Source organism: Salvelinus sp. IW2-2015, linkage group LG36 (assembly GCF_002910315.2).
Source record: "Salvelinus sp. IW2-2015 linkage group LG36, ASM291031v2, whole genome shotgun sequence".
NCBI classification, from domain to species: domain Eukaryota; kingdom Metazoa; phylum Chordata; class Actinopteri; order Salmoniformes; family Salmonidae; genus Salvelinus; species Salvelinus sp. IW2-2015.
The window spans coordinates 34,367,914-34,381,891 of NC_036875.1; the positions used below are offsets into that span (position 1 = coordinate 34,367,914).

General features: G+C 42.1%; 1 protein-coding gene across 1 annotated transcript in view; it reads left to right on the forward strand.

Moving 5' to 3' along the window:
• The first annotated feature begins 4,894 nt into the window (after positions 1-4,894).
• The window catches only part of LOC111959250 (1-phosphatidylinositol 3-phosphate 5-kinase-like), a 36,213-nt gene continuing 27,129 nt past the window's right edge, over positions 4,895-13,978 (forward strand). The window contains 4 exon segments of the mRNA XM_023980729.2: positions 4,895-5,006; positions 10,002-10,186; positions 11,672-11,833; positions 13,241-13,350. Of these exon segments, the coding sequence (XP_023836497.1) occupies positions 4,951-5,006; positions 10,002-10,186; positions 11,672-11,833; positions 13,241-13,350 (513 nt within the window). The 5' untranslated portion in view covers positions 4,895-4,950.

Here is a 13,978-nt window from a genome sequence, read left to right on the forward strand (position 1 = left end):
AGTGATCTGGGTCTGTGAGATGCTCCACTATGCTTACATCCCAGCAGCTAGACAGTGATCTGGGTCTGTGAGATGCTCCACTATGCTTACATCCCTGACCGTTTGTTTGTTCTTCAGTGACAAAGTCATACACTGTACTAGGAGTGCACTCCTGCTTTTCTGCCCAAGCATCAAATAAAATACAATATTATTGGTCACATACACATATTTAGCAAATGTTATTGCGGGTGTAGCGAAATGCTTGTATTCCTAGCTCCAACAGTGCAGTAATATCTAGCAATTCACAACAATACACACAACTCTAAAGTAAAATAATGGGTTAAGAAATATATAAATATTAGGACGAGTAATGTTGGAGAGGCATTGACTAAAATACAGTAAAATAGAATACAGTATATACATGAGTAAATGAGTAAAGCAGTATTTAAACATTATTCAAGTGACTAGTGTTCCATTATTTAAGTGACCAGGGATTCCATGTCTATGTATATAGGGCAGCAGCCTCTAAGGTGCAGGGTTGAGTAATAGGGTGGTAGCCGGCTACTGATGGCTATTTAACAGTCTGATGGCCTTGAGATAGAAGCTGTTTTTCAATCTCTCGGTCCCAGCTTTGAATGCATTGTCTAATATTGTACTATTCGCGGAGGAGCTGCCCTGTTCACCGAGACTACAAACGTTCCCCTTCACTGTGGTAGGTCTCTTACTACTCCGGGCTGTGGACTGTCTCATAGCACTGGAAAAGCTGCATGTGCACCCCGGATTCAGGCAGGGTGGCATCCATGTCTACATAGGCTGTGCACCCTTCAGTAGAATGAGACTCCTCTTCCATGAGAGACCGAGACAGAATGAATGCATCATCTTCTGCCTCAATATCCAATTCATGGTCCACTATGACAGGATGTGCTTTAGTCTTACTGCTTTCTCTGAATGCTTTCTTGCCCTTTCTAGATGTGGGCTCATTTGAAATCATAAGATTTGATATCACAAAAGTCTTTCGACCTTTAGTTTTAGTGCCCTTGTCCTCTGCGGCATCTACGACCAATGGGTTTGCCCTGTCTAGTTTAAAAACAGAGTTCTGAGCTTCAGGATAATCGAAAAAGTAATCATCAAATGGGTCAGGTGAGACACTACGATGGGATTTGGATTGGAGAGGTACTACAAAAGTTGTTCTTGGGTCAAAAGTTTTTGTAACGTTTTTGTGTTGTTTTATGGGATTCTCTGATGGGTTTTCTTTGTTTGGTGATGCGCGAGGAGACATGAGTCCTTCTGCAGGCAGCAAGCGGTTCTGTCTCTCTGGCTGAGTTCTTTATGACACCCTCTTCTCTGTGTTCTACATCCTCCCCTGTAGGGTTGTCCATGTGTTGTGGCGTTGTGGAAGACGTTGCATCTTCACCTCTAGATTCTCACCAACACGGCCACCATTCTTATTTCCAACCTTTGCTAATAGACAAGGGATTTTTGTCTTCAGCTCTTTCGGCCTATCAGTTTTCTTGGGCTTTGTCTCCACTGTGACAATTTCAGCAGTGTTGTCCCCAGTAGCTATCTCCATCTCTGTGTCATTGTTGATGGTGGCCTTCTCAGCTTCTCCAATAGTGGTCTTCTTTGCAAGCTCCAATGTGGTCTCCATCTTTAAGCTGTTTGGATGATCCAAAACTTTATCAGCACCGGAGGGCTGTAGATTATTAGTTGTGGAGACAACGGAGGGCAAGACTGCTGGGATAGAGTCAAGTCCAGTGTTGAAATAAATACTTGACCACTCATCGTTTAGGCTACTGAACTGTTGGGATGTTCTCTTTTGGGATGATTTCAAAGTATTGTCCACCGGCTGCTCCATCTTATTCATGCTGTCTGTAAGATAATAATACATTTGAGTTCTTAAAATTGTCAATAACCAGACGTGGATGTTGATTAAGTAGACCCCTGCACCTCAGAGGGGTTGGGATTCAGAGGGGTTGGGTTAAATGCGGAAGACACATTTGTCACGGCTCCTCCTCTGCAGTGGAGGGGCGGTTCCTCCTGCAGGCAGAGGAGGGTCGTTAGTGATTGGAGTCACTTGGGCTCTAAGTATTTAAACTGTCACTAATCACTTCTCTCTCTGCTCCTCCAGGTATGCTCATGATTTGTTTGTTCCTTTGTAGTTTTGCATAGTTTTCACTCAGTCATGTTCATGCATCCATGCACTTTACATACACCTTACATTATGATACTGCCACACCTCATTCCTTTTTCTTAGTTTAAGTTAATAGTTTGTTGTAGAATAAAAAACCTTTTAATTGGCCTATACCTGTTGTTCGTGTCCCCTCATTTTTGTCACAGGCTATGAGCCGGCTTGTGACAAGTGGGGGCTCATCCGGGATAGTAGTTAACTTGGGTTAGTTTAGTTCAGATTGCCAAAATGTTTTATTTGAGGGGATGTTTTGGTTGGGCCAATTTTGTTGAAGAGAGCCATGTGTTCTTTTGGTTCAGTTAGCTTGGTAGCTAAGCAATTCACTCTGTGTTTTTCTGGGTTTTGTTCAGGTGGGAGTCCTCTCCTGTTCAGGCTTATCAGCGAGTGTCAATAGGAGGCTTGTGGTGTTTTTGTTTTAGGTGGCAGTGAACGTGGGTAGAGCATCCCTTTCCCTTTTTCCCTACATCGGCTCGGGAGCACCTCCGTGGTTATGGGAGGGCCGCCAGTTTCTGGTTGTCTTTTCCACTCCAATGGTTTTGTGTGCATAAAACCCCACCACATGTGACTGCACGAAGACCAGGGCCAGTTAGTTAGTTGCTTTTGGAGGATAGTGGGGTGTGGCTCCTGTCCTTGAACCCAGACTGACAGCAGGTGAGTTGTGTTTTTTTGGAGCATTTGTAATAGTTGTATTGGTTGAGGAAAATGTCTTCCATTTTGAGTAGTTTTGTTCAAGCTCCTTCAGAGGTAGCCTTAGAGTTGTGTACTAAGGAGCAGTTAKTTGAAATTGCTGAACATTATCAGATTGAGATTGTTGATAAAAAAATTAAAGAGACTGTTAAAACTAGCTTAAAGCAGGGTCTTAGGGAAATGGGTGTTTTTGGTGGTCAGTATGCAAGTTTTCAGTCTAGCCCTTCATTAACTTTTGAGCAGCAGAGGGAACTGTTGCAAATGCAGTTAGAGATAGAGCGATGGAGAAATGCTAATAGACCGGAAAGACTACCACAGTTTGATGTTTCACAGAATCTTTGTTTGTTGCCTAAATTTGATGAGTCAGATCCAGACACATACTTTACTTTATTTGAGCGTATTGCGGAAGCTAGAGCTTGGTCAGATTTGGACATGACTATGTTGTTGCAATGTGTACTTACAGGTAAAGCACGTGAGGCTTTTGCAGCACTGAGTGTAGCTGACAGTAAAGTTTTTGCTAAAGTTAAATCATCTAACTTTTTCCTGTAACGAAAACGTTGACGATATGCCTCTGGCACAAGCTCGTAGACCTTCAGAATTGCTGATTTAACTTTAGCAAAAACTTTACCCGGATGACCCCCCCACTTGTCACAAGCCGGCTCATAGCCTGTGACAAAAATGAGGGGACACGAACAACAGGTATAGGCCAATTAAAAGTGTTCTTTATTCTACAACAAACTATTAACTTAAACTAAGAAAAAGGAATGAGGTGTGGAAGTATCATAATGTAAAGTGCATGGATGCGTGAATATGTGTGTGTGAACATGACTGAGTGAAAACTATGCAAAACTACAAAGGAACAAACAAATCATGAGCATACCTGGAGGAGCAGAGAGAGAGGAGTGATTAGTGACAGTTTAAATACTTAGAGCCCAGGTGACTCCAATCACTAACGACCCTCCTCTGCCTGCAGGAGGAACCGCCCCTCCACTGCAGAGGAGGAGCCGTGACACATTTCAGATGAAGGCATTCAGTTGTACAACGGACTAGGTATCCCTCTTTCCCTTTCCCTTAATGCGGAAAGACGACTTACATTTTCATCAGAGCAGAGGTCCACAGCCCTTTCATCAGAGCAGAGGTCCACAGCCCTTTCATCAGAGCAGAAGTCCACAGCCCTTTCATCAGGGCAGAGGTCCACAGCCCTTTCATCAGAGCAGAGGTCCACAGCCCTTTCATCAGAGCAGAGGTCCACAGCCCTTTNCAGCCCTTTCATCAGAGCAGAGGTCCACAGCCCTTTCATCAGAGCAGAGGTCCACAGCCCTTTCATCAGGGCAGAGGTCCACAGCCCTTTCATCAAAGCAGAGGTCCACAGCCCTTTCCAAGTGATCCAAAGTTTTGCATTGGAGGCCTTTCTAGATGAGAATCTGTAAAAGGATATATGAAGTTCACTTGTCAACAACGACCATGATTGTATGTCATAAACTAGTACTGAAGTCTGTGATAAAATAGATTGATACTGTTACGAAGAGCACCTCTAAATAAGTGACCTGTTTATGAGCCAAATTTAGATCACACTATGTCTTATTCAAAGTGATGGGCTCAGAGTCCCTCTCTAACCCACCAGCTGGTTGTGCTTGAGTCTGCAAATAGTGTGTGCATTGCGCAGTTTATGCATTCCCCTTTTATACACAATAAAACACATCATACTGTTACTTGTGTACAATGATAGACTGTATAATTAATAAAATAATCATGCTTTCCACTATGTTTAAAATTTGTCAAAAAAGGTTTGGTCTTTGTATATGCAGCCCATCTATACTCACCTGTTGTGTTTGGTAATGGGCCCATAGACTGTATACTATAAAGAATAAGTACAAACCACTCAACAGTCAATAGTTGAAAGCACTGAATCATTAACCCATATGACTAATTTCCTTTGAGGCAGTCAAGGATGACTATGAACTGAGTTCACGTGACAGTCACATAGCATAAGGTTGCGATGTCTCACGGTTGGATAATAGAAGGACTGACCGGAAGAGTTATTGTTTAGAATTCATTCACTCTTTGAAGTCAATTGAGAGACAGCTGTTATAGATATGGACTCTGTGCGCTCCTGGCTCCTGGCCTACAACAACAGAATAGCCAAGCTCAGGTTGGTTATATTTGCCTTAACTCAAGCTATGCTCTGAATAAAATAATTTATTTCACAATTAAAGGGAGCTAACGATGTTCCACCAGTAACAAACTCATCTGTACTAAAGTTTCCACACTAATGTCAATGTTTTCTGAAAGTGCTTGAAATAATATTGATGTGAATTGATGAAGTCGTTAGAATTGAGAAAGTGAAACGAGTGTTGAAGAGATGGTTGTGGATGCACCACAGTCCATTGTGAATGTTTGTCAACTAAGAGAAAGTGGATTTTTTGTGGGGTTCATTTCAACTGTGATAAACTGCACGGCTCAAATAGTATAGAAGTCAAAGAAATTGGAAATGATTGTGGCTGCCGCAGGAAAGTATCTGGGGTTTCAGGAATTCACAGCCAGTGGTGGAAAAGTACCCGATTGTCATATTTGAGTTTTAAAAAATGACTCAAGTAAAAGTGAAAGTCACCCAGTAAAATACTACTTGAGTAAAAGTATCAAAAGTAAATGTAATTGCAAAAATATACTTAAGTATAAATCATTTCAAATTGCTTATATTAATTAAACCAGACCGCACAATTTTCTTGTTTTGTATTTATTTACGGATAGTCAGGGGCACACTCCAACACTCAGATATAATTTACAAACGAATAATTTGTGTTTAGTGATTCCGCCAGATCAGAGGCAGTAGGGATAGCCAGGGATGATTTGCCGCTCTCCCAGGCTCCTGAGCCTGTCTAGGGATCAGACATGGATTATTGATTTTAACCATAGAGGCAAGGAGCATGTTGAGTGACAACGTGGTAGTCAGTATAATTTGAGTATTTTTATCCACATCATTTTTGTATTTTGGGATCTGTTATTTTCATTCTGCCGTAAAACCCAACAAAGAAGAAGAAGTGGGCGCAGCCTTGTCTCGTGATCACAACAGTTCAATCGACTCTCGACTTGTCCTGTCTGGCTCGGGGGTCACTGTGCTTTTGGAAAGATAGGGTAGCTACTCCACTTCGCAGGAAATTACCTAATTAACTGTATTCATACAGGGATGTACAAGGAGTCCAACACACAGGTAATTTGTGTTATTTTGTGGAAATTCAGTTATGAGCGTTCACTCCTCCTTCATTTATCTAACTTCAGTGGGCCTACTATCTCGCTAGCTAGCGCACTGATTCGCCACGCACATGTAATCAGAAAGCCAGCTAGCTAGATTTACAGTACCCCATCCATAGACGCTAACATTCTTGGGCAAGCTTTAGAGTCTGTTCGGCTACTACTGTAGCTATCTGAGTAATTAAGTTCATATATTTTTATCTGCATGGTACTTCTTTGCAGTGGTTATTGGTGAGTTTATTTATGTTTGTCTTCTTGCATGGCAATGATAACAAACGTTAGTTAGTTGTTACCACAGGTGTTAACGTTACTTTTAACAATAGTCAGTTAGCTAACAGTATTAGAAATACACTAACAGTATGGCTATGTAGCTAGTTTACACACATTATCATAGTTGCCTCCTAAGCTGAAGCAGTGTGAGGTTGAACGTGGCTTGTGTATAACTACAACCAGGTATCAAGTCGGACATTTCAGAGTATCCTAGTTCTGACTAGCACGTGAACGCGGCATTAGCTTTCTCAGCTGTCATTATAGGGCTAACGTTAGTGGTCACATGACATGGTGGAAAACATACTGGTGAGGTTGTCATTTTCCTCCGGTCCATCCCTCCACAAGTGGTAACGTTAGCTACTTCTCTTACTGCTGTTAAGAGCAACAGTTTATCTTCGTTTGATGACGAAAACAGCAAAAGTCAGATACTACATTTATTGCAAGTAGAAATTCCGTTGTTTTTATCAAACAGTATTTTTTGTCTAATTTGCATGTTCTGAATTTATGCAGTGATACGTTCCTCAGCTCAGTGGTAGTTGATGCTTGTTGTTGACTTAACTTGAATAGGACAGATGATCAACTAAGTAGGCTAGTCGAAATCACTTGTTCTTGCCTTTGCACACCATTATTTGAAGAGAGAAATATACATTGGATGACTAGTTTTGACTTTGACAATATACAGAAATAACCATGTTGTACTGTATTTATACTCAACCAGATATAAGCTGGTGTTGGTTTGCATTTGTGGATCGTGGTAGGTCGCCTGCAGTTGTACTCTTGTCCATCAATGCTACTGTTTGCAAGGACTGTAAGGACTACTCTCAAGTCAACAATTCAAGAGCTTTTTATTTAACTAGACAGGTTCTATCTGCATTTTTGTTCAAATGTAGTTACTGATAGCCTTGTTCAGTTGAATGTTCTCTACTTTTATAGTACTCTAAATACCCCAATTCATGTTGTTAAGTTCAAAACAATGAGGATTTGGATCTTTAAAGCCAGTTATCTCGGAATCACCTTTTTGCAGATAGAACCTTAGAACCAAGCTCTAGAACTGTCAAAAGCTCAGCAAAAATCGAATAAATTCTATTCTCTCCCACTTTATTCCCTTTCTGCTTATAGGCTAATGCCTCTGCCTTCCTTCCTGTTTGCTCTGTTACAAAGTAGGGAGAGAGTGAGAAGAATCATGTGCCTCCTGTGAGGGTAAGCCAGAGAAACATGCGGTTCACAACACAACCACTACTGCTCTGGGCTGTTTTGCACTCAGTCAGTTCCTTAGTATTATGTTCTACCTAGTAAGCTATAGGTGTAATTCGATCAAACCAGCATTGCTGTATATTTGCAGTAGCTTATTTTCCATGGTCAAATAAAATCAATGTTTTTGAGTACTGTAGTTTATAAACAAAGTTTATGCATAATATGCTGTTGCTGTGACAGATCCAATTGAAGTCGAGCATAAGTGGTGAAGTTGTTTCACTGCCCTGGAAGATGGAACATAATTTCATGGGGAATAGTGAGAACAGTTGTTCTGTTAATGAGGTTGGTTCACAAGAAAAGGACTTGAATGGGTATGATGATAAGTGTCTGAAAGGAGAAACAGAGGAACTGTACGCTAAATAGCTGCGGTATCAGCTTCAAACGAACAACTCACAGCCCAGTTAAACTACCGAGGACAAGACTTATTTAGAACAAACCACAGGTAAAACCTTGATCAAAAGTAATGGTTTGAATATCAATGAAATTGTAGCCTTGTCGTGATGTGTGTTTTGTCATATACAGTGGGGAGAACAAGTATTTGATACACTGCCGATTTTGCATGTTTTCCTACTTACAAAGCATGTAGAGGTCTGTAATTTTTATCATAGGTACACTTCAACTGTGAGAGACGGAATCTAAAACAAAAATCCAGAAAATTACATTGTATGATTTTTAAGTCATTCATTTGCATTTTATTGCATGACATAAGTATTTGATACATCAGAAAAACAGAACTTAATATTTGGTACAGAAACCTTTGTTTGCAATTACAGAGATCATACGTTTCCTGTAGTTCTTGACCAGGTTTGCACACACTGCAGCAGGGATTTTGTCCCACTCCTCCATACAGAACAGACCTTCTCCAGATCCTTCAGGTTTCGGGGCTGTCGCTGGGCAATACGGACTTTCAGCTCCCTCCAAAGATTTTCTATTGGGTTCAGGTCTGGAGACTGGCTAGGCCACTCCAGGACCTGAGATGCTTCTTACGGAGCCACTCCTTAGTTGCCCTGGCTGTGGTTTCGGTCGTTGTCATGCTGGAAGACCCAGCCACGACCCATCTTCAATGCTCTTAGTGAGGAAGGAGGTTGTTGGCCAAGATCTCGCGATACATGGCCCCATCCATCCTCCCCTCAATACGGTGCAGTTGTCCTGTCCCCTTTGCAGAAAAAGCATCCCCAAAGAATGATGTTTCCACCTCCATGCTTCACGTTGGGATGGTGTTCTTGGGGTTGTACTCATCTTCTTCTTCCTCCAAACACGGCGAGTAGAGTTTAGACCAAAAAGCTCTATTTTTGTCTCATCAGACCACATGACCTTCTCCCATTCCCTCCTGGATCATCCAGAATGGTCATGGCAAACTTCAGACGGGCCTGGACATGCGCTGGCTTGAGCAGGGGGACCTTGCGTGCCTGCAGGATTTTAATCCATGACGGCGTAGTGTGTTACTAATGGTTTTCTTGAGACTGTGGTCCCAGCTCTTTTCAGGTCATTGACCAGTCCTGCCGTGTTAGTGTCTGGGCTGACCCTCACCTTCCTCATGATCATTGATGCCCCACGAGGTGAGATCTTGCATGGAGCCCCAGACGAGGGTGATTGACTGTCATCTTTGAACTTCTTCCATTTTCTAATAATTACGCCAACAGTTGTTGCCTTCTCACCAAGCTGCTTGCCTATTGTCCTGTAGCCCATCTCAGCCTTGTGCAGGTCTACAATTTTAGCCCTGATGTCCTTACACAGCTCTCTGGTCTTGGCCATTGTGGAGAGGTTGGAGTCTGTTTGATTGATTGTGTGGACAGGTGTCTTTTATACAGGTAACGAGTTCAAACAGGTGTAGTTAATACAGGTAATGAGTGGAGAACAGGAGGGCTTCTTAAAGAAAAACTACCAGGTCTGTGAGAGCCGGAATTCTTACTGGTTGGTAGGTGAGCAAATACTTATGTCATGCAATAAAATGCTAATTAATTACTTAAAAATCATACAATGTGATTTTCTGGATTTTTGTTTTAAAAAATCCAGTTGAAGTGTTCCTATCACAGTTGAAGTGTACCTATGATAAAAATTACAGACCTCTACATGCTTTGTAAGTAGGAAAACCTGCAAAATTGGCAGTGTATCAAATACTTGTTCTCCCCACTGTATATATATATATATAGCCCCCGTCCCCGCAGGAGGCCTTTTGCAGGCCGTCATTGTAAGTAAGAATGTGTTCTTAACTGACTTGCCTAGTTAAATAAAGGTTTAAATAAAAATAAGAAGTCAAGTAGGCAATGGCACTGTTTAGGCCTAGTTGTTATCACACGATCAAGCAGAGGATCACCATGACGTGACCAGTGTTCTAGTCTCACCAAGAGATAATTTGTCTTTCCAACAGGAGCAGTGACATGGAGGCTGAGGACAAATCCTCGCCCTCTACGCTGGATTGCAGTGTGAAGCCTCCCATCTCCCCTGGCAGCCCATCTCACCTGACACACTTCAAACCCCTGACTCCAGAGCAGGATGAGCCTCCGCTCCGATCAGCCTACAGCTCCTTTGTCAACCTGTTCCGCTTCAATAAAGGTCATTTACCAAGGTCACACACACACAGATTGTTTTGAGATGGTTGACTTGACAGTCTTTTGAAATGTTCATCTTCTAGTAAGCCTATGCATTACGATGAAGAGAAGACAAAGTGACTGAGTCAGAGTCCAGCACATTCTCTATTACCCACAAGGAAGTTTATTAAAAGCTTAATGTTGTTTTGTCACACTGCTCTTCTTGTTATTTCTCATTCTGTGGAGTAGCCTATAGCAGCCTATAATTTGCAGTACTATACAGTCAAGACTCCTGTACTGTCCCCTAGAATGCATGGAAAGTTACTTCTGTAGCCTTGACTACCAGCCTGGTTTACAGTCAGAATTAGTTTGAGGAAGCAGAATGGAACGGAATGCAGCCCAGATCAGAACCCATGTCCTGTGAGGTAATGTGATAGAATGTTGTCTAGGTGCCAGGAGGTGGCCTTTCAACCACATGGGCCATCATGTGTCTCCCTCTCTTCAGGCCCCGTCCTCACTGGCAGGCCCCTCACCAAGGCAACAGAGCTCTGCTCACATACCAGAGCTTGGAGCATTAAAATATTCGGTCCTGCTGTATTTGAAGTGCAACTTATGAAGGCTTCATAAAAAATTCATATAGGCTTCATAAGCACTACATATATGCTTCACAAATCATCTATAATCTTATATCATGCTCTATAAAGATTCATAATGTGACATAACCATTAATTTATTTGTTCACATTTGTTCATCTTTTATATGGCATGAAATACAGTAATAGATGATTTGTGACCCATGTATGCAGTGGTATTGAAGCCTTCATAAGATGCACTTCAAATATAGCAGGACCAAATATTCTATGCACAGTATTCATATTCTTTAAATTCCTCAGTTATTGTAAGATAATTTACGATTCAATTCTAATTGGATTAGAAGAGAGAGCATGTCCTTGACAACAACAGCAATGTATACAGTAGCCGTGTTTCGCTCCTCTTGTTAGACACAACATACTCCCGAGTGGCGCAGCAATCTAAGGCACTGCATCTCAGTGCTAGAGACGTCATTACAGACACCCTGGTTCAAATCCAGGATGTATCACAACCGGCCGTGATTGGGAGTCCCACCGGGCGGCGCACAATTGGCCCAGCATCGTCCGGATTTCGCCGGTGTAGGCACATCATTGTAAATAAGAATTTGATCTTAACTGACTTGCCTAGTTAAAAAAAGGTTAAATGTAATTTGTAATATTTTTTTTAAACACTAAAATATTCCTCTTATTTAAAGTGACCTTTGTATTGCTAAAATAGGAGTACCGACTTAACACAACAAAGGTTGTTTTTGCATAAGAATGTACTACAGACGTATAAAGCATTGTCATGTTTGTAGTATGGCATTTTATAAAGACTCCAAATGTCATACTAAAGTATACAGCTTTGTCATCAGGTGTGATGGTGTTTCAATTAGCTTTATTGACCTTAAATGACCCGTTGTGATTGGTCTGTGTGTACAGAGGAGGGGCGGCCGCCCTCGGTGACAGAGAAACCGGATGTGGCTTTGACGTCAACCACTGGGGAGCGTAGGAGCTGGACCAGCCCAGCACACTCCATCCACGGCTCTGGGACCCATAGGAAACAACACCCCAACCTGCTCCGTAGAACATCCACCGCCTCAGGTAACACACACACATTCTTACTCATACTAGGGCCACAGGAGGGACACATACACTGTATGTCCAGTGCTGCAGTCGTAAGCCAACCTATCCTCTTCCAACAGTGGTTCTTTAAAACGTTTACATTTGTTTACATTTTGAGTGATTGCATGATCTCTGACCTGACAATGATGGTGAAAGTATCAGTTTCACCCTTAACAAATTGATTTGACTAGTCGTAATTACACCTAAGAGGTGACCACTAGTCACATTTAGAGGAGAGGATGGACTGTGTGTTGGGACTACCTCTTTTTTCCCCCACAGTTGTTTTGTATAGCTGTGAAGGATAGATATTCTTATAGCTGTGAAGGATAGATATTCTTATAGCTGTGAAGGATAGATATTCTTATAGCTGTGAAGGATAGATATTCTTATAGCTGTGAAGGATAGATATTCTTATAGCTGTGAAGGATAGATATTCTTGACATTGACATTAGTTTTACATAGAGAGGCGTGAAGAAGAATGTACGATGTGAGTAGCCTGACATCCATTCAAAACGCTTTTCTTTTTGCAGGGGACTGGCCATTATGGCCGGGTCAGGGTGAGGGCCTTCTATACTGTGTGTTCGATAAGATCTCCAAAATGGTTTTGCACCTGATTTTAACAACCTGGTTTCAGAGTGGGAGGCTAACCCAAGCACCTGATTTTAACAACCTGGTTTCAGAGTGGGAGGCTAACSCAAGCACCTGYTTTTAACAACCTGYTTTCAGKGTGGGKGGCTKYCCCWKGCACCTGATTTTAACAACCTGGTTTCAGAGTGGGAGGCTAACCCAAGCACCTGGTTTTAACAACCTGATTTCAGAGTGGGAGGCTAACCCAAGCACCTGGTTTTAACAACCTGGTTTCAGAGTGGGCGGCTAACCCAAGCACCTGAGTGGTTTTGGTGTGTTTGGTTGATTGAACTATATTTTGGCATGTATCGATGAAGTGCCTTCTCGTGTTGTTTTGTTGCCAACAAAAGTTGTGTGTTTTTGCATAATGATATAAGAACTAACATGCTCCCTTTTATGTGTCTTACTTAATTGCGATATCTGTTTTAATTGTATTCATATGAACCATAATTGTTCACTAGAGCCTAGTTTATGGGAACTGATATACCGGTAAGCTTCTGTTGTGCCGTTGTGCAGTCCTTTTTAAACTAACCTGCCATTATCAAAAGCAAATCCTTGTAGACATTTTATTGTACATTTCCAAGCCCATATTGGGCTGTAGCCTACAGTCTCTTCAGAGAGGTATAAAAAGGTGCTCTCTGTCTCCCTCCTTTCTGCATTTTATTTGCATGAAAAGGGAGCATTTGCGTGACTTGAATGGTTAGGTGAAGTGTGTTTTATGAAGTGTATGCTGAATGTTTGCACCATGTGTGCTCCTAGAGGACTGTAGGAAACCAGAAACCCCCCTGAGCACTCACGACCCCCGTACGGCTGTTCAGCTCCGCACTGCTTTGAAAAGACTCAAGGAGATCATGGAGGGAAAGAGTCAGGTATCTATCATTCCATTGCCCCATCACGCCATTAACTCATTACTCCATCACGCCATGAACTCATTATGCCATTACTCCATCACGCCATTAACTCATTTTGCCATCACCCCATTAACTCATTACGCCATTACCCCATCACGCCATTAACTCATTACTCCATCACGCCGTTACCCCATTAGCTCATTACGCCATTACCCCATCACACCATTAACTCATTACGCCATTAACTCATTACGCCATTACCCCATCACGCCATTAACTCATTACCCCATTACTCCATCACGCCATTAACTCATTACCCCATTACCACGCCATTACGCAATCACGCCATTAAACTCAATACTCCATCACGATCATAGATTACTCCATATGCCATTACCTATCATGCCCATCTAACTCTAGCCATACGCAACTCATCCCCATTAATCACACCTCATCACGCCATACTCAATGCGTATTACTCCATCAATTCCATTAACTCATATCCATCAACCCATAAACTACATACCCATTACTCCATCCCGCAAGTAGCCATTGGCCATCAAAGCCAATAGCCTATCACACCAACACAGTTCTTGTTGTTATTTAACCCACGTCCACACTGCTGTTGTTATGTACCCACGTCCAC